This window comes from Diadema setosum, chromosome 3 (genome assembly GCF_964275005.1).
Source record: "Diadema setosum chromosome 3, eeDiaSeto1, whole genome shotgun sequence".
Classification (NCBI taxonomy): domain Eukaryota; kingdom Metazoa; phylum Echinodermata; class Echinoidea; order Diadematoida; family Diadematidae; genus Diadema; species Diadema setosum.
Window position 1 is genome coordinate 38,897,340 of NC_092687.1, and position 23,636 is coordinate 38,920,975.

Consider the following 23,636-nt stretch of genomic DNA (forward strand, 5'->3'; position numbering starts at 1 on the left):
ATCGGGGAAAAACTTTTCCGAATGTTGGATTTTGTCATTCGCGTCCTTCGCAAATCGTTCGCGTGCTCCGTGAAATCCCACCCTCATGTCCACCCTAGTGGCACCGTACATACAACAATCTGTACCAGCTGTTCGTATTCTTTTTTTTTTCTTTTCCACGTCTGTACAAATGTATATACGTCGATCTCTGTTACCGGTATCCAATTCTGTATCAACAGTTTCTGTGGTTCTATGCAGCATAGGCTACAACAGTGTAAGCAGAGAACAACAAGCAGCGGGGTAGCAAAAACGCGTACTGCGACAATCACAAACTTGCTTCTTTCGTTTCTTTTATTTATGGTCTGTCCTGGGTTATCACCAGACAGATAATCAACGCGAGGTTATTGGAGACCGTCGGCCGAAATATGTATGAAATACAAGAACAGAATGCGAGAGACTTTCAAACCCAAGACTTGCATTGTCACATTGGTGTGCGATTTCATTTCAGATCCTTGTGGAAAATGCAAAGGACGAGTGCCCAACCTTTGGCCTCGGAAACAGCTTGTTCCCCATCCCACCATTCCAGAATAGCCTCATGAATATTCATGCCGTTGACAGGGAGGAGGCGCAGGGTGACCCAGTCTTGTACTACTCAGAAGTCGCTGAAATCAAGTAAAGTATATGATTTTTTTTTTTTTTTTAGAACAAAAATTGGTCTCACAGTGATGTATAATGATTGATTGTGAAGCCCTGTACAAGTAATGCTTAGGATCGATACGACAGTCAAGTGCGTCAGCAAGTGTAATTTGATGGAAGGGAACCACGGTCTGGCGTTCTTAACGTAGATGGCGGAATAAACCCGTTCCGTACTGAATTCTGAAATACCCATAGATTTAATATGCAGGCCACCAGGTTCCCGTATGGATTGGGTTAAGTAACTACAAAGTGACCGAGTCGACGCGATGTGACGTACATTGAAATTGCTGACTCGCTTTCCTGGTTCACTTTGGACGATAAGTGGAAAAGGATAAGAAACATGTTGCTACAATTTCATTTTACACAGAAACAACAAAAACATTATATGGACCCCTCATGTTTTTGTATGTGTGTATGGTATTCATAATGCATTTATGCATGCTGCTTTAATACTACTTAACCTCCTTATGAAATTCAATGGATACAGTCCAATAGAGAATGCAACGACCGAGCTTTACGCCGTCACAGTCAATGTAGCTGCTGTTGATAGTGGGACGCCCTCTCTCGGGTCAATCGCACAAGTCGACGTCATCTTCAGTGAAACCTGCGTCTACGACGTTCTGGAAAACCCGACAAACATCGACATTCGTATTGGCCTATACGACGGTGTGCTCAGCACTACTATACCGAAGTACTATCACCCGGGACCCGGTAAGTGTGGCTATTCGAAACCATGCTTGGTTGAAGCGTCGTTCAATGTAACGACTGCTTGTTTATGTGTGTAGCTCTTTAAACGATTATGATTGGCAATCAACGCTTGGCGCTATGTTTGAAGATGGGATAAAATGTAAATAGTTGAATAGTTGCTTTGACCGTTGTGAATGGCGATCATTGTTGATTCAACCATCAATGTCAATATCAGTGTAGAATCAACTGGTACTTGATGTTACAGGGAAATGTATTTAAAAAAAAAAAGATAAAAAAGCGTTCTATACCACATTCATTTCATTGCGGGATATCGAAGCAATGCTTGCAATAAAAGAAAATGCCAAGTTTACAGTAATGAATATCAGGTTAGAATAAATGTAATGGTAGAGATTCTTCTCGCGGATGTCTCTTTTAATACAAAGTTTGTTTGTTTTTTCTCTGATTGACGATTCATTAGTTTGTGTTTTTATTTCTATTGAGAGGCTTTGGGGGGAAAGGGGTTCCTGCAATTGAGATATTTGAATTTGTTGTATATTATTGACACTAAACAGGTGAGCGCGCGTTCGCACGCACACGCATATATGCAGCACACACACACACACACAAACAAACAAACAAACACACACACACACACACATTATACCGTAGTAGATTTGATAACCACCGCGGAATCAGTGAAATCCTTAAATCGATTAAAGTAAAAAAGATGACAGGTCTGAAGTATGGAGATGTATAGTAACTAAGTTGTGGATTTTATTCAACTCTGAATTTAGACCGTAAAACTTCTGAACTAAATTCATTTTAAGTCCAATATTCAATTGTCAATAGATCGCATTTTCATTGTAACGGATATCTAACAAGTCGAACTGGTTTAAAACTATAACAGATATGCATGTTATAAACTGTTCGATATCACACTGTGGCAACAGATGTCCGATCAGTTGCTCCGACCAATTGAAATGAATTCGGACTTGAATTATCATAAGAAAATAAAACAAAACAACAACAACAACAACCAACGCTCGCGGGCAAACACACATAGATATAAATCCAGGCTTAAATTTCCCTGTATGCAGATTGCTCCGAACCTCTAGGACTTGAATTGAAGCTCATAGCAGATCATCAATTTGAGGCATCCGACGAAGGTGTCAAAGGTCACGGCCCTTCCTCTGCCCGTCTGAACTTCGAGCCTTTCTTTGCACAATTACCTGGTAAGAAGAAGCGTACTCTAACTGCCATTTGATAGGGATGGTAAATGGTTAGAATTTGGTAGATACGATTGACACTAATATCATATACTGTTAATTACATTTATTATGATAACTAAGATATCAATCGCCATAAAATCCAGCCCTTCAGACGCAAAACACATTGCCCGCCAAATAGAGGTAAGAAGATTTTAACGTTCTTCATGACGTCAAGATAGTAGAAAATTATTCATATTATTTTATTCAAATTCGTTCAAAATCGTTCAAAATCTACTCAAAATCGTATTCATTTTAAAGCGCTATTGAACGGCACTATAATCCAATCCCTTTGAGGGAAGGGAAATCATAATATCCCTGATCCCTATGTTATTGATAATATTGAATTTTCAACGTATTTTTGTAATACATAATAGCATTCATTTACAACATTTCTGTATTGTAACTTACCCATCCAGCCATAAACGACTTTGATCAACATTTCAAAATCGCATATTATTGAACAAAATCTCAAATTTTCAAGTCAAACGAAGTTCTGATTTTGTTGAGGTTATTATGTACTTATTGCTTCGTATGCGTACTTTTTAAGGCTATTTCTTCTTTTATTTTCTTTTTGAGTCAGGTTGGATTCCGACAAACTCAACTAAAGGACAGTGGCTACAAGTCGACTTTGAAGGAATCATGGTATTTTCTGGAGTGCAGACACAAGGGGTGGATAGTAAATGGGTTCAAACGTTTCATCTTAGCGTCTCCAATGATACTACGTCCTGGACTGACATCGTCGACTTCAATGGAAGTATGGTAAGAAGACGTTCAGGACTTGTAAGCTTGGATACATATGGGAAATTGTCAATGCAACAACGGTTTACCCTTACGAAGGATTTTTAGATTGTCAAACCACTGTCTCTACAATTCATGGAATGGAGTCGAAAAGAGCGGAAGACGATTGCGGTTTCTGTGAATTCCAAGCCACGATTAACGCATAGAAAATACTTTCTTCTTTAAATTGTAGATATTTCCCGGCAACGAAGATGGTATTCACATCAAGACTGCACGATTTCAGGAGAAGTATGGCCGAATGTTCCGCCTCTCACCACTGACGTGGCACACGAATATAGCTCTCAGAATGGAAGTTCTTGGATGCGACGCCTCGAAGAAGTTTAGATGTAATACACTATTCCGTCTTCTCAATTGCGCATATCGCGTATATCCTCATTAAAGCCGACAAACATTTTCTCTGCTAAATCATTACCCATGTACTGCTGGCCCTAACTTATAATCGTTCGATTATTATCATAGAATTATGCATGTTGTTTATGAATAAGATCAGGAAACAAAAGCAGAACAATGTTCCCGACAAGTCGACAAGTGTTATGAATTTAAAGTCTTCCTCAAGACTTGATAAAGTTTGTTGTAAAGGCACGATGTAGTTGAATTAAAAAGCTCATTGAAGCAAAAGGAGAAAAACGAATCTAGGTGTAAGTTTTGAATATCTATACGAGTGTATCCTTATTTACTTGCTTTCGAATAAAAATAATAATCCGGTCTGGGTTGAATGTTTCTCATCTCAGCTCTCATTGGGTGCGAACGCTGTGAGACAACCTATTATTGCCCTGGCGATGGTAATCGGTACATGTGTGGTCGATGCGATTCCGATCAGAACTCTACCTGCAATCGATCACGAAGCGAGCATTCATACGGACACGCAGCGGAATGCAGTCCCTGCCCCGAGGGACATGTAAGAATATCGTCCTGACACAACTCGTCCATTCATTGCTTATAATAAATTCTGGTATATCTTATCATAGCTGATTGAAGCAAATTGCAACACGTTTTCGGTTACGTTTGCGTGCATCTTCTAACGAAGGAAGAAACAAGAGTGTTTAATCTACGACTGACACCCAGGGGTCTTGATCCACTGACTCGAATTTGAATTTCCGCCTTTGTTTATTCTTCGTGTTATTATATTTTTAATTCATTGAGCTAAATGAGCACATCGGCAATACGTCGCTAATAATCGCTCGACAATGTCAGTATGGATTGCATATCGTATTTCGTCTCACTCGTAAAACAAAATGGACATTTTAGGGTCTGAGTAATGTATTTCAGAAAAGCAAAAAGAAGTGGTTCAAGTAAAATTGTTTCCACCTACTCTCGACGTACCAATGAGATACTTCCGTACACACTGAGAAATACGGGTTCAAATTTGAACCTCAAAAGTGTCGCTATACAACCACCATATAGAGTGCAACTTTGCACCCCAATAAGCAATTTGCACCCTTAGAGGTGCAATACGCTGAAATTTTTGAAACTGCAGGGGTGCGAATTTGCACCCTCAGTTTTGTGCTAATCAAGGGTGCAAACATGCACCATAAACATAAATACATTGTGAATTGAAAATTTGGACCACGAGTATCAAGGTTTAACTCGTAAGATCAAACTTGCACTCTGATGGATATGTCGGCATCTTTGTAGGTACGAATATAAATATTAAGAGACTTAATTTTCTACTTGCATGATAAAAGCTGCAGTTGTGCACCCTAGGGTGCTGCTATAGAGATAAATAGGGTGCAAATTTGAACCTTTATTTTTTAGTGTGTAACGTATATATATCATATATGCATACAATTATTTTTCTTATCTCACGATCGGTAAATGACTCCCTCTTTGTCTGTATATAGCAAAAGTATCAACAGGCAATCAATACCCATACATACTCATTCACTTGCCCTGTTTGTGTGTACACATTATGTACGTGTGTGTTCGTATAGATGTTTGTGAGTGAGGGGGGGGGGGGCTGTCCTTCCGCTGTGATATGATGTAAAAACAAATGATATGTACATTCGTATTTCAGATTTGCCACGAGGGCTATGCTACTTTGTGTCCCCAGTATCACTACGCAGTTTGCAACGACACGGTAAGGGAATCAACAAAGTGACTTGGAGGTATGAATCCAAGTCCATATTTTATTTATTTATTTGTGTGTGTGTGTGTGTGTGTGTGTGTGTGTGTGTGTGTTTATATTTTGTACAATACCTAATTTTGAAATTTCTGCACACTCTCATAACAACTCGACAGTTTTGTGTTTTCAACGTGCTGATTTAACTATTAATCGCCTGACTTTCCTAAATGTAAAGCGCAGTCCCTACTTTGAGTGTGTCTCTTCGAAGGCACTGTGTAAAACCCTGGACCCTCATGTTTACACAATTACAGTGTATGTTCAGAGACTCGACTATGTGAACACACACTAAACGAAAATGAGAACACATTATACTCGCAGTGATTACACTAAAACGTTTTAAGTTTACAAAGTTTTTCACTTTGTTTTTTCCAGCGGTTTTTTTTTTTCTATTCTCTAATCATTACAATGTCGTTTGAACGGGACTAAACTTGAAATATCTCGTTTTATTCTCCCTAATTAGCACTGCGCAGACGAATGTATGATGTGCGAGCCGGGCACGGCGTGTTTCGACGGGGTGCGAAACGAGTGTGGGCCGGGCACATACTCAATTGGCTACGGGCAAGGTGGTGATCTAAATCGTCTGTTATTTTTTTATTTTTATTTTTTTTTTTTGGTAAAATCAATATTGTTTCCATTATAATTACTGTTTAACCTGTCATATACATGTATGTATTACAGAAACATTTATAGATGTATGCATTATAATCATATGAAATTATGTAGACCTTTTCTGCTGCGATCAACCTTATTGGAATGGTTGAAAAAATGGACTCCTGTTCCTTGTAACTGTGTAGGATAGGCACTTATCTGAAATCTGTGGCCTTCAATTAAGAGAATCACATTTCTCTATAACTGTAATTGTGCAAACATGTCAAACCATAATGATAAAACATTACTCAGTTTCCACAGTTTCAGTGTCTGCGACGTTGTCCTGGTGATAGGTTGTATGTAATGATTATAATGTGTATCTATTTTTATTTTGTTTCTAATGACTTTAGATGAATGCTACCCGTGCCCACAGGGAGCATACCAGCCTGCTGCCGTGCAAGCAAGCTGTGATTGCTGTCCTGCTGGCTTCTTCAGCACCGTGGGCCAGCCTCAATGCTCCCCGTGTGCCACCAACCAGTACTCCGTGGGGGACTGCGGAGAGTGCCTCGTCTGTGAATCATCAAATGGATGTGCGTTTTGCAAACAAGTTTAATCGTCAACCAAGAGATTTAGACTGTTTGTTTAAATAATTATTATAGTTTATTGAACACCTAGGCCGAGATGATAAAATGCTACAGGAAATCAGCGTATGTGGCAGTATAGCATAATCAAATCATTGTTTGTTTGTTTTTTTATATTATCATGTATATGTTCATTATAATGGCGCGTTGTAAGATGAGATAACATTATAATTGTTAGCGATTTGACTCTTGATATGACTCGCGTACATGGCATAATGCATGTAAACCTTCAGCGTTGTATGTTTTATTAACATCAAGGAGATGGGACTTTAAGGAAATCAACCAAGAAATTATTTTTCCAGTGCACCACAGGAATTTGTATGCACTTTCTCAAATACATTCAAAGGAATGCTTAATTCCCACAAAACCCAAAATCGCTCTCCAAGACATTATTAGCACAGCATTGCCGACCTTGTTGGCTACATGGCGATGAACTGTGTTCATGCCTTCTTAAATGGACAGTGGTACATAATTGCCAACGGTTTTAGCGAGGGGAGGTGCCGAACTGAACTTCTGATTACGATCACATGGCAATAACCGCTATAATAGCTCTATCACAAGCCTTTTCTTTAATTGTACGGCTCCAAATAATTATGGAGGGTAAAATTTGTCACCCCATTCCCATCATCTTGAGTAGGTATATGGTTAGCCATATTTCCAGACTTCCAGCTAAGAGAGTGATTAAATAATTGAAAAACAAAACAAAAAACTGGCCATTTGCGTGTTTTCTTTTTCTTGTGATGTCAATGAAAATATGCGGCTTTGTTACGAATGCCAACACTTGCCATTCTGTGTTACAGGTCCGTGCATGAACCATCCGAACCCGTGTTGGACTGGAGTGCGGTGCGTGAACGCAGGAGGTCGTGGTGACTACACCTGTTTGGAGTGTCCGGATGGATCCGAGGGTACCGGGGATAACTGTACTGATGTAAATGAGGTGAGTGCGCAGTCCTAGCCCTATATAGGCTCCTAAAGCTGTAGCTTGCCTAGCCTTTTGTCAAGACCCTCTCGCTGTATTGTGAAGAGAGACTGGCAGAGCCGGTTGGGCTGGCTTCGTCAAACCTGTAGTGTACATCACCATTCAGTTTGGTTCTCCAAACTTGACTCATGATTGCCTTAAAGATATTCAGGTCATGCGGGCATAGCAACATGCCTCAGTCCCACTGAGAAGACATAATTACATAAAACGGGCAAAAGAGGGTACGATGACTGGATACTCCCCATTCATTTGCAAACCGTGGTTTACAGACACTTGTATGACAATATTATGGGGACCAAAGCACACAATAAGGAAGTGATGTCGTTAAGAGTATTATACACTGTCTTCTTGCATGTATACGAACGAAAAGGTCCCTGTTCCGAACCCTTAAACTAAAGTACGCTTGAATGCATAATCTAAACGATCCACCTTGCGCAGATTTGATATACGGGCGGGATGGAAGCTCAGCGATGCTGATCAGGATTGATTTAGCATCAGCACGTGTGACGCAGTGTAGCTGCAGGCTGGCTGCCTGTGGTGTTTCTAGGGCGCCGGGGCAGCAAGTTGCGTTTGCAGATTAGACTCCATTAATGGAAGTGGTAATACATTGTAAGCTGTAACGTGGACTAACCCAGCGTCGTAGTAAAAAAACAAAATACAATAATAGAACGCTGTTTGTTGTTGGTCTTTTGAGCACATTCGAAAATATTGCAATATATTATCTAAGATTTAAAAAAAAAAATTGTACGGTATGTAAATTATACACTCACTTGTCTGTTCGATGTATATACATTTTCTCATTTCTTCTACTTGAGTGTGAGGTGGCCAATCCGTGTTGGGAACCGGAATCATGTATCAACCACGTGCCCGGATATTCCTGTGGAAGTTGTCCCAAAGGGTTTAGCGGTCACACTCCCCATGGCTACGGCCTTGCACACGCCTTGGCCAACAGACAGGTAAAACTGACCGGTTGTCTTTGGACTCGTACACCTTAAACAGACGTGTGGGCAATACACTATACCTCAATATTTGTAGTACATCTGTGTCCCCACCACCTCCTCCCCCACCCCTCATCAACAGTTTACTGATCATCATCTCTTTGTTTCGTCAAAGGTCCAGTCAACCTATTGCGTGTACCATGTGTACAAATCAGAGAGATTCGAGAGAGAAAATCTTTCGACTGGCGTGAAGTTCAAGTGTATGATATATCATACACGGTAGACTATTAGACACTTTTTTTTTTGTAGATTTACAGCTGTTGGGGTATAATATCTCTCAACTTTGTTGTTATTTACACTTGTGGGAGGTCAGCTGAGGGGACAACTAACAAACTCTCGAAGGTTTCAAGGAGTGAAACATCGTCCCATTAGTGAGCTAAGAATTAGGCTTCTGTGCACAAACAGAAATGAGAGCAACGGTGATGACGATGATGAAGAAAAAAAAAAACCATACAGTAAAACCAGGAAGGCGAGCAAATTGGTAAAATTGACATCATCTTACTCCTACTCCTGAAATCGTGTTTACCGGAAGGCTAATTGTGATAATAGGTATATCGTCCATTTGTGTTTCACGCTTGTTTATTTTACATTAGTTATTTTGCGTATTTTTTGTAACATTTAATTCGTAACTCTCTTTGTATAATTGTTTTAATAATGTGGATTTTTTTTTTTTAATATGGTACTCCGATAGCTGGAGTGGACTGTTGAGTAAAATAAGCTTTCAACTCTCGAGTTGAAACTTTCCACTTTCACTTCATGTTTATTTTTGACTTCGTTAAGATCTGCAGTGATATAGACGAGTGTCTGTCTAACAACGGTGATTGTGATCCCTACCAGGAATGCATTAACACTGTCGTGAGTATTGTGAACAAAATCTACGCAAGTGATTTCCAGCGTTTACTGATTTCATAACATGGCTACAGTTAGGGATTAATAATCTCATATTACCTCACGCTTTCCAATGACATCACTTCCAATAGCAAAGCAGTATTGTTTAAGGTAAGCTCGAGATATGAACCCATTACGCAAGTATTAGAATGGGATCTGTTCAATTCAATGCACTTAGATTAAATTAATTTTGTTTTAATCAATGTTCCATCTATGAGAGTACTGTGATAATAAGTACATACATCAAACATGCGTCATGTCATCAAAGATTCAGTTCCATGTTACACACGTTGATATTTTGTTGCAATATTTCGTTTGGAGCCAAAGAAGATGGATCCGTATTATGATAACCACAGTGTATTTACAGTAATGGGCCCGTATAAATATCAATGGAATAGGCATAGATTGCGATCCTGGCTTGCACTAACATGAAAAGAAGATTGAGATCGCATAATCTCTGCCAAACAGCTCATTTCCATCCGTAGGAGCTAACTACCAATGTTTTTTATTATTCATTTCTTCTGTCATTATCGGTTTTTTTTTTCCATCCTAATACGTATATAACTTTCTGAATTATTCTACAACAGACAGACAGGTAGACAAACGAACCAACGCCGGCAAAAAAAAAAAAAAAGTTTGGATGAAAAACAAACAAACAAACAAACAATTTTATCCCAGACCCAGACCATAAAAACATAAGAAAATGTAACATTTACATCTTTTATATAATACAGGAAACTTTTATAAGATATTATTTCATCATATTCATTACAATCATTGTCTTTTTTTTTCGGCAGATGAAATAAAATATATCTAAGATTGATAAAAAAAGTTCCTTTGTATAAAACTTACCTCCGTGGCGGAGGTAATTATACACGTATACATTGTGCATAATATTGCGACGGAGCAGGCAAATTCATGTGACCCCATTTCCCTTCTACAGGGTAGCCATGAATGCGGCGCTTGCCGCGGGAGGTACATTTTTTCTACTGATGCACACGGCTGTGTCTTTGCCGATTTCTGCGCCACGGGAAGCCACGACTGCGACGCTCACGCCAGCTGCACTTACACCGCACCCGGCTCATATCATTGTAAGGTGAGAAATACTGTAATATTCGATGTTGTCTACATGTCTTCAATAATTTGACAGGAATTGTGTTTTTACCACTTTCATGGACTCGTGTACCAAGTTTGAAGTCAGTCTCTTGTTACGGAATACCTCTTGCCTCTCAAGAGATTGTCCATAAATGTATGATATAAAAAAAGCAGCATTTAATTTTGTTATATGTATATGGCACAGTGTCATGATTTGTTTGATTTGTTTACCAATTTCGTAATGCATTTGTGTTTTTTTTTATAATAAAGTTATATGAATCTATGAGATCATATGATATAATCAGTCAATATGAGTCATATGTGTCAATTTGATATTGTCTAACTGTTGCAGTGACGTCACGGTAAAAGCATATTCTAATCTAGATATTATATCTAGCTGACCTGGGCCCCGTTTTATCAAAAGATAAAATCGATTTTAAATTTCCTTACCACACAGGCCGCCATAGACTTACAGTTGAAATCAACTATATAATCGATTTTAACTCTTCATAAAACAGGGCCCTGTTGAATAATAACATGCACTTACGTTATTTTTACGTAGTGTAAGTTCGGTTGGGCTGGCGACGGTCACTCGTGCTCCGAGGATTACGATTTGGACGGTGTGGCCGACGAACCCGCCCTCTGCCGAAAGCTCACGACCAGCCTCTGTCCAGCCGACAATTGCCGAACGATTCCGAATAGCGGTCAAGAGGATCGGGATGGGGACGGCATTGGTGACTCGTGTGACGAAGATAATGATATCGTAGCGTCAGGGGTAATCAGATCAGATCAGTCTATACATCTTTAATTAGTTTATTTGTGTGTGTGCGTGCGTGTGTGTGTGTGTGTCTTTCATCTATTTCCCAATTTGACAATAAGGACAATAAGGACAATTTTGATTTTATAATATAAGTAGATCTGTTCTGAACGATATGTTTTCTTGAGGTGTTACATGATTTGATATCAAAATGAAAATATTTAAGCATTCTAGTCCAGCAAGTGGTAAAAACTGATAATTTCCATCTAACAATGTTCACATGGTTTACTCATTGTGACCGTGCATTACAAAATCAACAAAAAACGCACGCACTGATTTTGTGTGAGGACTGAAAATAGGTGAAATGGGGCAACCCAGCCTGACTTGAGTTCGTCATGTTTTCGGAAAGAGCAAGACTTCTTCTACATTATAGAAGATATTGAGATCGTTAAACGAACAGGAAACTGTGTTTTTAGCCATTCTTCTCGAACTCTTTTTGGTAGAATAGTGTGATTACGTGTGTCTTATAGAGTTCCCTTGACATTTCTCAAAGACCCTGTCCATGCTCTTCACTTTCAACTCTAATAACTATGGAAAGGTTAATACAACTACTATGGAAGTTTAAATAAATCATCTACAGAATGTTTTAATAAAGCATGCTCAATTTCAGCTTAATCTGATAATAATTACGCTTGGTAAAGATTAATAGACCATGTACTTCGGAGTTCTTTTCTTGGTTCACACCTTGCAATAACAGAGTGTGTGCTTTCTTTCGAATATTTAGATTTGACTTATACATCATTCTAAAGCTTAGAGTCTGCTCTTTCAGAATCTGCCCTTTTGTGATGCAGGTTCACATATGTATACCCCAGACGCACACAAGCACATATTATACTGAGAGTCAAAAAGAAATGCTTCCATTTACTCCAACAGAATCCGTGTGTCTCCTCCAGTACGACGGACACAGATTCAGATGGAATCGCCGACGACTGCGATGAAGATGACGACGATGATGGTAAAGGCGATCATGCGTCGTGTTTTTTTTTTATTTCTTAATACAAACGTGATGTAATTAGCCATCTGAGAGCATTTTCAGTTTATGATAGATGTTTTAAATGTATTTGATTGATTGTTCATGAATTGGCAAAGAAACAGTGGGTAATTTAAAGTTCCGTGCTAGTGCTAAGTGCTATAGCTAGTGCTAGCTCCCACATCGATCATCAGCACAAGGTGTTGGAATTACAGCACCGCGAGGTCCGCGGGAATTGTGTGACGAAAAAAGTGATGTCACGTGATTACAGTCAAATATTAAAAGATGTAGCAAAAACTGCTTAGTTTTAGACACATAGTGAGGAAGACGGGTTAAAATGTCACAAATTTTATCCATTCCTCAAGAATACAACTATCTTGATTCTGCTCCCAGGCTCAGATTTCTATAGCCATGTCTAGAGTGTTTGTTTTTGTGTTTGTTTGTTTTATCGCCGGTGCTAGTGCTGAGATAGCAATATCACTAGCACCGAACTTGAAATCACCCAGTGTGGTATGAATTAATGTGTTCGTGTAAGCAATTCTATAGCCATAATTCAACATTGCTCTTATAAGCCCTATCATTTCAATCCATTCAAATCCACTGAAGCTTTCCATTTTCCGTGAATAAGAGAACTCTGCGTCTGGAGAAATCGGAAACCAAAATCAGTAGTGTAGAGTTTGATTGTAAAAACAGGTAAAGCGCCATTTTCCAAACATTTTGAATACAGTACATCTTTAGCTACAGAAAAAAAAAAAATCAAGTGATAGCTCAATCGGTACAAAACTGTAGAAACACTCTTATAAGCTTGGAAATATCCCATTTTCATTTTCTTGTCATATTCTTTTCCGGCAGCTAATATTCGCAGATTATCAAAATTAACAAGAATGGAGTTGATAAATCAGCGCTGAAACTCTTTGTTTGCAAAGAAACAACAGGCATAAGAACAATATTAGAAAGCAACCAGAAAACTAAAAATGTCACCATTGCGAATGGGATACCTGCGCAGTATTGGTTTTAATTTGTTTTATTGGTTTTAATGATACATGTCTATAGCACACGTTAACAAATAATTATTCAAAAACTTGAATTTGTGTGCTTGAAAGCTTGGGACATGATCATATGTTTTTTATCATTTATTACATTTGTTTTACATTAATCAATTCGTATAAAGATTGTATTATGGCTAATTTGCCAAATCAAATAAGCGAATACAAAAGATAAAAATTAAACAACTACGGTATCTTCCAGGTGTTTTGGACAGTACTCCAGACAACTGCCCTCTAGTGGCCAACCAAGGTCAGGATGACACAGATGGAGATGGTGTTGGCAATTCGTGCGACAACTGCCCTCACGTGCCGAACCCTGACCAGGCCAGCAACTTGCGAAATGGCTATGGGGATGCTTGCGAGTTAAATCTTGACGAGTAAGATTTATTCACACGCTAACAGTTACATTGATGTGCAAACGCATTCTCTTGAAATTGCATCGCTAGCAAACACAGTTATGATGGACACTGGTCAAGTGTCCGTTTTGTGAACGTCCTTTGAGAGTTTTTTTTTTTTCTCATTAGACACATTTATGAGAAAATTCATGAAATGTATACATTCGTCTGCTGTGGACGTCTCTCAAAGCTACACATGAGCGACTTTAGCCGTTCTGAGATTTATGTACAGACCTGTATGTGATGATTTCGTGAAACGGATCCCTGTCACAGCAAAGGCAGTGTGATTTGTGATAGTCAAATTCATACTTTAAGAACCATGAATTGAAAGCAGAACTGGTGACTTCTTTAACTCCTTGACTATAAGTTGAACGCTTGACTAAGTTGACGGCGTGTAAAATTCTCATAATATTTTCTGCTTAAAGACACAGGCCGATCGTCAAATCACTTTAAAATGCGAAAGTTAAATAAAAGCGTAATTAATAGCGAATCTGTTCCTGTTACGTGTAGTTGCATCTTATGTGGCGATTGACTATGAAGTGGTGTTCCATACCGGATTTGTGAGTAGCCTAAATTCTAAGTTTCTGTTACTGTGTTGTGTGCAAAAGTCAAGTCTCTACAATGATAATAGCTACTGGTTGTTTGACAGAAGAACAAAAACACAATCATTAGTTTTTCATACAATTTACATCAAAGTAAATCTTTGACATTTTCAATACAACCTTGTTCATTTTTATTTGTAAAGGGTTAAAAAAAATGTGTAAAACAAAAAAAATGCAATAATTTGAAAAGCAAAATGTTTTCCCAAAGCATGGCTGCGTCGCTGAGTCAGAATGACGGAATGAAAGAGTGACAGAATGATTTGGCCCAAAGTGGTTTTAATTTGACGATGGCAAACAGCAAACACAAAGGCATGGATAGCACATGTTCGATTGTAAGATAATAGTGCATGTGAAGACAAACCACGACTTTTAGGGAAAGCCAAGTCTAAAAGGAGAGCTCCTATTATAAGAAGGCAATAAGACTGAGAGAGAGAGAGAGAGAGAGAGAGAGAGAGAGAGAGAAAGAGAAAGATGAGAGAGAGGTTTGTAATTATTTCTTATCGTTTTTTTTTTATTCAGCATAATTTTTGCAAATTTATTTCAAATCCAGTCTTAAAACTCACTTTTTTCTTTCTTCATTGATTAAGATAAACATTAACTCCTTTTGTTTATTATTGTATATATTATGTTGATTGTTATATTTGTAAGTATTTTGTTTGTATCTTATTTTTGAATTGTGATCCACAATGCATGTGGTTATTATGCGCTTTATAAATGTTTAATTATTATGATTATTATTATGATTAGTATTTCTTTGCTTTTTTTTGTTTGTTTGTTTGGTTGGGTTTTTTTTTTTTTTTTTTTTTGTTAGAGACGGTGACAGTATACAGGACTCCATCGATACCTGCGAGAGCATCTCTAACCCCGAACAGACGGATACAGACGGTGACGGCATGGGTGCGCAAAATAACTACGATGACGTTCTGTTTGACTGTCAATTTATAGTCCATTTTAATGAATGAGATGCACTGAGATGAACTGTGGATATATCAGTGGTAGTAGTAGTAGTAGTAGTTGTTGTAGAAGTAGTAGTAGTAGTAGTAGTAGTAGTAGTAGTAGTAGTAGTTGTAGTAGTAGTAGTAGTAGTAGTAGTAGTGGTGGTGGTGGTGGTGGTGTTCGTAGTATATAGTAGTAATAGTAGTAGTAGTGGTAGTAACAGTGGCGGATCCAGGAATTCTGTAAATGGGGGGGGGGGGGCGTGACTAATATTTCTCGTGCCACTTCCGGGTTTCATTTATTTTCTTTCTTTTTATTTTGTTTTTGTTTTTGTTTTTAACGAAAAATAAATGGGGGCGTGCGCCGGTTGCGCCCCCTCTGGATCCGCCACTGTAGTAGTAGTAGTAGTAGTTATAGTTGTAGTAGTAGTAGTAGTAGTAGTAGTAGTAGTAGTAGTAGTAGTAGTAGCAGTAGTAGTAAAATACCACTAGAAGTAGTTGTTTTTGTCGTTATTGTTGTTGTCTGTAGTGTCAGCCGGAATTGACTTTGTATATACCAGCGAATGGAATGCTGGTTCCTGGGAATTATTGCTACGTGTATGCTTTGATCAAGTGGCAATAAGCAGAAATGAGTTTATCGCAGACTTGATAATTCCTTTTATCTTCATCATGACGAACTTGTTGTTCAGGGGTTTTTCCATTGAGTTTTATGTCAGTGAATTTAGCTGAACATTTTACTTTGAACTACTCATGAATGTCAGGATTTTCGTAAATCAAGAGCGTTGTCCAGCGACTCACAAGTTTAATGAAACGCTGCCTTGATGTTTCTATAATAGTGATCTGTTCTGCGGCACACCTGTGCCTGAATGAACTGAAATGATCTTTTTTTTTTTCTTTCGTGACAACAACATTAATATCTCTCAGGAATGTAGGCCATTGCTTGGGCTATACTAACATAATAATAATATTTTGACATGTTCAGGTCTTTTTACTGGTAATATTTATTGCAAAAATGGATTTAGTTTTCTGTATTAGATTAGATTTAGTTTAGTGTATTTTTTAGATACTCTTAGTCGTCGAATGAACTGGTCATTTAACAGCTTTGTTCGATGCGGCAAGTCCTAGACTCAATTTTGAAAACGAAGAGAACGTCAATCAGTGACGGTATTCGTATTTTTTTCAATGATCTTGCTGTAGGAGACGCGTGTGACGACGATTCGGACGATGACGGCGTCAGTGATGACCGGGATAACTGTCCGCTTGTTCCTAACCAGAACCAGACAGATTCGAACAGTAAGACTTCAAGCATTAACATCACGAATGAATATCATGAAACAATGATCATCTTCTCAATATAAATATGGGCCTACCATGAGTATTTAGTTCCCCCCCCCCCCTCCCACCTGAGAAAATAACTGAATGGCATGTATGCCGCTGCATTTGGTCATCTTCCATGAGGGTCTAGCTGGATGTGAGGTTGGATCACTTCAACGCTCTTTACCATTAAAAGTAGGATTTTGTTGTTGTTGTTGTTGTTGTTGTTGTTGTTCATGGATAAGTTTTTACTCTCTCACACACAGGGCCTCCATTCTATGTTGTATCTGAGTGGCATTTTTTTCCCTGCTGCTTTCTAGAGACTGGGGATTGTATAATTCAACGCAACAATGTTCAGATAGACTTGGGAATCGAACTTGGATACCTTGCATCTTGAGACAGATGCATTACCGACATAGTATAAGAGAAAAAAATCTTAGTTGATAAGAATGTTTTCAAGCACCATTTGTGAGTTTTTGTTACATATTTTTACTGATCTGAACCTATTTCACATCCGCTATAACCGAAATTCCACCTGAACGCCGGAATTCGGAGTCGTCGTTGAAGTTAACACAACGGATATTATTAGTCTGTATATCTTTTTACATCTTTGTCAAGTTTCTGAATGAGGCCATATTTCGACACACCATGTTAAATATTTAAATGGTGTTGATATTGGTATGCGAATGTGCTTATTTATAGAATTAATGTGGAAATTAAATGTATTTTACATGTTCATTATCAATTTAATAGCAATGTCCAGAAATTCACAGTTTGATATCTGAAGTCGAGCTTATACGATTATTACAAACCTCACTTTAAAAAAAAAGAATTACAATGACGAAAGCAATTGACAGAGAGAAAATTAAAATATATATGACACTGATACAGTCGGATTCATCACCTATTCTCGTCCCCAGTCGCCAAGTGCAAGCTCTTTATGTTTTCATTCATGACACTTTTAGGAGACGGAGAAGGAGACGCCTGCGAGGGAGACTACGACGGCGACGGCCAACCCAATCACCTCGATGCGTGTCCCAAAATAGGTCACGTAAAAGTCACGAATTTTCAGAGATATACGTCGGTGAACCTCGCAAATGTCAGCGCTACGCCAGAGTGGATAGTAACTGACAAGGTGTGTGTGTGTGTGTGTGTGTGTGTGTATGTATGTGGGTGTGTGTGTGTGTGTGCTTGCTCTGCGACTTTTCCTAGATGTAACTACAACAACATTTATTTTTTTAAGCATGCCGGATTTCCTTAACCGAAAATGCATTTACGCTATGAAAAAGGTATTGCTGAGCATAAACAGTCCATATTATAACTTCATATAGCATGCCAGATTCACGTCTAGGTACAATTTCCGGTAAAATTAGGTTTAATTAGCCAATTTGGTGAGCGTTGCATCCGATGTTTATTAGCAATGCGATCATTATTTTCTTATCGGACGGATTTGAATGATCACCGACATCAATATTCAGAAAACTGACCACTCCATTAAATCTGATTTCATCAGAATGCGATTTCATGATTACCTCGCATGAGTTTGCCCCTTAAGTTCTGGACAAGTGTTACGCAGAAAACAGAAACAACTGATAACACTCTGCTCCATTTCTCCTCGCAAAATGCAAAATGAAATAATTATCATAATCATAGGTACGTGAGGTACATCTGAAACATCCGTCTGGCGATCCCGTGCTCCTCGTCGGTCATGAAATCTTCGGCGACGTCGACTTCGAGGGCACTCTCTTCGTGGACGGCAACATCGGCGATAACGGAGTAGGGTTCGTCTTCGGTTACCAGAGTAACAGACAGTTCTACCTCGTCACGTGGTGGAGCAAACACCAATGGAAATGGGAACAGGGCGTGCAAACTAACGCTATGACATTGTCCGGTTTAATAATAAAGGTGACTAGCATTCAACGGAGAGGAAAGAATTAATAAAGAAACCAGTAGGCCTGCTCGAGATGTTGTGATACGTCTATTCCATGATGAAGTTAATACACGTACGTCATTATGTGAAATGTTCTCACACAGTGCCACATTAGGGAGCTTTAGATTTTGACGCGCGGACGTTTGAGCCGACGCTTACGCTGGACGTTCTCCTCTCCCTGCGTCGTGTGGAAAAGTAGCTTTAGATTACGCTGGGACGCAACTTATAAAAAAATACAATCGCGCCCCCATATGATCAGTGCATGAAGAAGCTCTCTACGTCCCAAACTGTGCGGACGTGAAAATAGCCCAGTACGCGTAGTGAAAAACTCAGGCGACGCAAGCTAAAAATAGATTGACTTTACGCGCGCTACTGCGCACGCTCAGAACATGTTTTTTTTTTCCTTTGAACGTCCGCGCGTCTAAAATCTAAAGCTCCCTATTATTGTCCCCGCCGAACGAGTTCGAGCAGGGGACCATGAAACGGGCTCCGTACGTGTGTGTGTGTCTGTGTGTCCGTCTGTCCGTCCGTCCGTCTGTGCGTCCGTGTGTGATCAAAATGTTCGATTTGCTACTTCTCTGTCATTTATGAGCCAATTTTGATTCTGTTTGCTTTATATGATAGCACTACATGGGAGCTTTGAAACTTCTACACAGAATTTCAGTTGTGACCTTTGACCTTGACCTTTGACCTATATTGTACATTTTGCTTCAAAATGCTACTCCTTCGCCATTTCTAACCAGATTTTGATTCTGTTTGCTTTATATGATAGCACTACATGGGAGCTTTGAAACTTCTACACAGAATGTCAGTTGTGACCTTTGACCTTGACCTTTGACCTATATTGTACATTTTGCTTCAAAATGCTACTCCTTCGCCATTTCTAACCCGATTTTGATTCCGTTTGCTTTATGTGATGGCACTAGGTGAGGGCTTCAAAACTTCTACACAGAATTTCGACCTTTGACCTCTTTGACCTTTGACCTTGATTTTTGACCTATATTGTACATTGCCTACAAAATGCTTCTCCTTCGCCATTTCTAACCCGATTTCAATTCCGTTTGCTTTATGTGATGGCACTAGGTGAGGGCTTCAAAACTTCTACACAGAATTTTGACATTTGACTTCTGTGACCTTTGACCTTGATTTTTGACCTGTATTGTACATTTTGCTACAAAATGCTACTTCTTCGCCATTTCTAACCTGATTTCGATTCCGTTTGCTTTATGTGATGGCACTAGGTGAGGGCTTCAAAACTTCTACACAGAATTCTGACCTTTGACTTCTTTGACCTTTGACCTTGATCTTTTTACCTATATTGTACATTTTGCTACTAAATGCTACTTCCGGCAGGGACATATATTACGCATCGCGTAATTTCTACTTTTCCTTGTTAAATTTGTTGTTGTTGTTGTTCTATCCTTCATCTTATAATGCGAGTCATAATTATTGGGATAAGAAAGGCGTCTGTTTTTGATATTATAAACAGATGTACTCAGCTACACAAAAAAATGAACATTTTTTCAAGTTCATATTTCTCATAAAATATTTGGCTGAATACCAAATGAAATATTATTTGATTGGCTATCGCTCATTTAAATCAACAAGAAAGGAACTTAACGAATGAATGAACACATTTTGTTCTCTCTCTGCCAAGGCAGAAAAGTAACAATTTAAAAAAGCGGGAACTGTTATTAATGAATAGGTTATCTTTCAGTATTAAAACAAAAGACAGCTTCATCACAATAAGAAAAATGAATTAGTTTGCAAAAGTGAACCTATAATTGTCCCCGCCGAACGAGTTCGAGCAGGGGACTATGAAACGGGCTCCGTACGTGTGTGTGTCCGTGTGTCCGTCCGTCCGTCCGTCCGTGTGTCCGTCCGTCCGTGTGTCCGTCCGTCCGTGTGTCCGTGTGTGCGTCCGTGTGTGATCAAAATGTTCAAAATGCTACTCCTTCGCCATTTCTAACCCGATTTTGATTCTGTTTGCTTTATATGATAGCACTACATGGGAGCTTTGAAACTTCTATACAGAATTTCAGTTGTGACCTTTGACCTTGACCTTTGACCTATATTGTACATTTTGCTTCAAAATGCTACTCCTTCGCCATTTCTAACCCGATTTTGATTCCGTTTGCCTTATATGATGGCACTAGGTGAGGGCTTCAAAACTTCTACACAGAATTTTGACCTTTGACTTCTTTGACCTTTGACCTTGATTTTTGACCTGTATTGTACATTTTCCTACCAAATGCTACTCCCTCGCCATTTCTAACCCGATTTCGATTCCGTTTGCTTTATGTGATGGCACTAGGTGAGGGCTTCAAAACTTCTACACAGAATTTTGACCTTTGACTTCTTTGACCTTTGACCTTGATTTTTTTACCTATATTGTACACTGGCTACAAAATGCTACTCCTTCGCCATTTCTGACCCGATTTCGATTCTGTTTGCTTTATGTGATGGCACTAGGTGAGGGCTTCAAAACTTCTACATAGAATTTTGACCTTTGACCTCTTTGACCTTTGACCTTCATCTTTTTACCTATATTGTACATTTTGCTACTGAATGCTACTTCCGGCGGGGACATATATTACGCACCGCGTAATTTCTACTTTTCCTTGTTTCTATAATGCGTTCGTAGCCCCAAAGATAAAGAAAGCTTAAAGATAATATACTGAGGAAAATGAAGAGTCTTCTCTTAAATCCAGCTTCAAATCATTAGCGGTCTAAGCAATAATTTGTAGATGCTTCCTACTTTGTGAATATTATGACCTTTTCCCCCAGCGTGTGGAGAGTGACGTGGAACCCAGTGTGTCTCTGGGAAGGAACATTTGGGACACGCCCATGACGCGGAAGAGGGTGTACCCAATTTGGCAGCACAGCACTCTGTTACCGTGGAAATACCGGACTCCGTACCGATGGCATCTGTCTTTTCGACCCTCTGCAAGCTCCATGCGGTAAGGTTTCCTGTTTGCCTAGCAATTCATACTTTATACTCAGAAGTCGGTCCTTGTTTAAGGCCAGAAAGCAACCTGGAAAATGCGTGCTTGGAAAAGAAAAGAAGGGCCAAACAAGTGTAAAAAAACAAAACAAAAAACGAAATATGTGAGAGTGTGTAGAAAAGGGGAGGGTGGAGAAAAGTTTTCTTCGTTGAAAATGGAGATGAATATTAAATGAATTAAATGAACCCATTACGGAACAAAAGGGACAAAAAACGCCGATAAGACGAAGAGTTATAGTATAAATATCTTTCACTTCATTTTCTTTTTTAATATCATTATAAAAGAAACTGAAGTGAAGGAGAGATTGGATAATACGGAGGTGCGAAGTATACCATGAATATTTTACTGTTTCTTGTATCATTTGGCAAGTACGCTGATATTGCTATTGAAAATATGACATTCTTGAACGCAAAACCAGCTAGATTTAAATGTGTTAACTTGAGAAGGAAAACATAATATAGGATTTGTATTCAATCATAACAGCAATGATAAACAATGTAATGTAAGAAGTGAGGAATCTCAGGAAATAATGTTGGGACATGCTAATGATGTTAACTTTGCGTTTAACCAATTCTGCCATCAAACTGATACATTATATCAGTTAAAAAATAAAATAAAATGTCGTATGTAAATGCTAAGTCTACGTTCTGTTTGAATCGCTTCATCCAAGTTTGATCATCCGGGAACGTGAGAAACTGTTGATCGATACGGGCGCCCTCTACGATCAGACGTACCTCGGAGGCAGGCTTGGTGTATTCACTTTCGGGCAACCAAACGTTGTGTGGTCAAACTTGAAATACGAATGTGCTGACAGGTATGTATAACTATGTAGATAATATCATTACCTTTACTTTTTATGACTGTTGTGTCTCGCAGATAACCGTTGTCGTTGATGCAGCTGATAAATTCCATTTTCCAGATAAAAGTGATCGTTTGAATTAAGACGTTCAATTGCAGTCATTGTTAAGCTAACCAAGGTGCTCGTAGACCTATATTGCAATTGTGTGAGGCTGCTGTATGTGTTTGATATAATCTACCTCGTTGCTCCGCAACCTACTTCGCAGGTGAATTCTTCCTTCCTAATCATGTGTTGTTTTACTTTGTGTGCAAATTTGCTTCCAATACAAAATGACATAATAATGTACTACAATTGCACTTTGGTAATATACAAATCTTTCCTTGAAATAAAAAAAAAAATGGAATGGAATGAAATATACTGAAACAAAATTGAATCACATGTGAATGAAATATAACTTTTTATAAGAATGTACTGCAATACAGGCACACATGTCCCATTGAATCTTAATCACATGCATATTATCACTTTGATGAAGAACATATCGTTTTATTCCCACTTTCAACCATGCACAGTGCAAACAGAGCGTTATCATTGGACGGCAATAATGATAACGTCATCATTTCTGATATCGGAGACACTCTGCTGGAACATAACTTCTGTCTGGAGACGTGGTTCAAGTTGCCTTCCAACAATAGTTCTTCGGTTGCGACACTGCCAATTTTCGCTACATCTGATGGCAATGTGGAACTCATTATCACCGATGGGTAAGTGCATGGAATAGCCAAAGCAATTATTATACCCCGATTATCCCCGAGTTCCCCGACTTCACATGTGCCTGGAGAAGCTCTTGCTCTGGTGGACATAATAGTACCAGACGTAAACATCTTGAGGAAGTGAGCTGAGTTACATGTAGTCCTGGAGGACGGTTGGGGGAGGAAGGATCAGCTTTCATTTGTTTGTTTGTTGTTGTGTTTTTTTTTTCAATTTCAAATGAAATTTTATTCCAATAACACAATTTTGTTGATAGAAGTTCAATGGAAAATACAATGATATAGAACACTACAAAATGTCCAAATGAAACTAA

General features: G+C 38.8%; 1 protein-coding gene across 1 annotated transcript; it reads left to right on the plus strand.

Moving 5' to 3' along the window:
* The first annotated feature begins 3,269 nt into the window (after nt 1-3,269).
* Nucleotides 3,270-23,320, plus strand: LOC140246844 (cartilage oligomeric matrix protein-like). The gene is made up of 17 exons (XM_072326172.1): nt 3,270-3,389; nt 3,601-3,754; nt 6,549-6,728; nt 7,580-7,716; nt 8,574-8,714; nt 9,537-9,611; nt 10,588-10,740; nt 11,302-11,514; nt 12,430-12,511; nt 13,775-13,949; nt 15,381-15,466; nt 16,702-16,797; nt 17,784-17,953; nt 18,472-18,681; nt 21,536-21,708; nt 22,424-22,567; nt 23,125-23,320. Exons 1-17 carry the CDS (start codon nt 3,270-3,272, stop codon nt 23,318-23,320), a joined length of 2,505 nt encoding a protein of 834 aa, XP_072182273.1.
* The last annotated feature ends 316 nt before the right edge of the window (nt 23,321-23,636 follow it).

Coding starts and splice junctions, on each gene's coding strand:
- LOC140246844 (XM_072326172.1), top strand. CDS start 3,270: ATGGTATTTTCTGGAGTGCAGACACAAGGGGTGGATAGTAAATGGGTT. Junction 10,741..11,301: donor CCGGCTCATATCATTGTAAG/GTGAGAAATACT, acceptor ATTTTTACGTAG/TGTAAGTTCGGTTGGGCTGG. Junction 12,512..13,774: donor TGAAGATGACGACGATGATG/GTAAAGGCGATC, acceptor GGTATCTTCCAG/GTGTTTTGGACAGTACTCCA.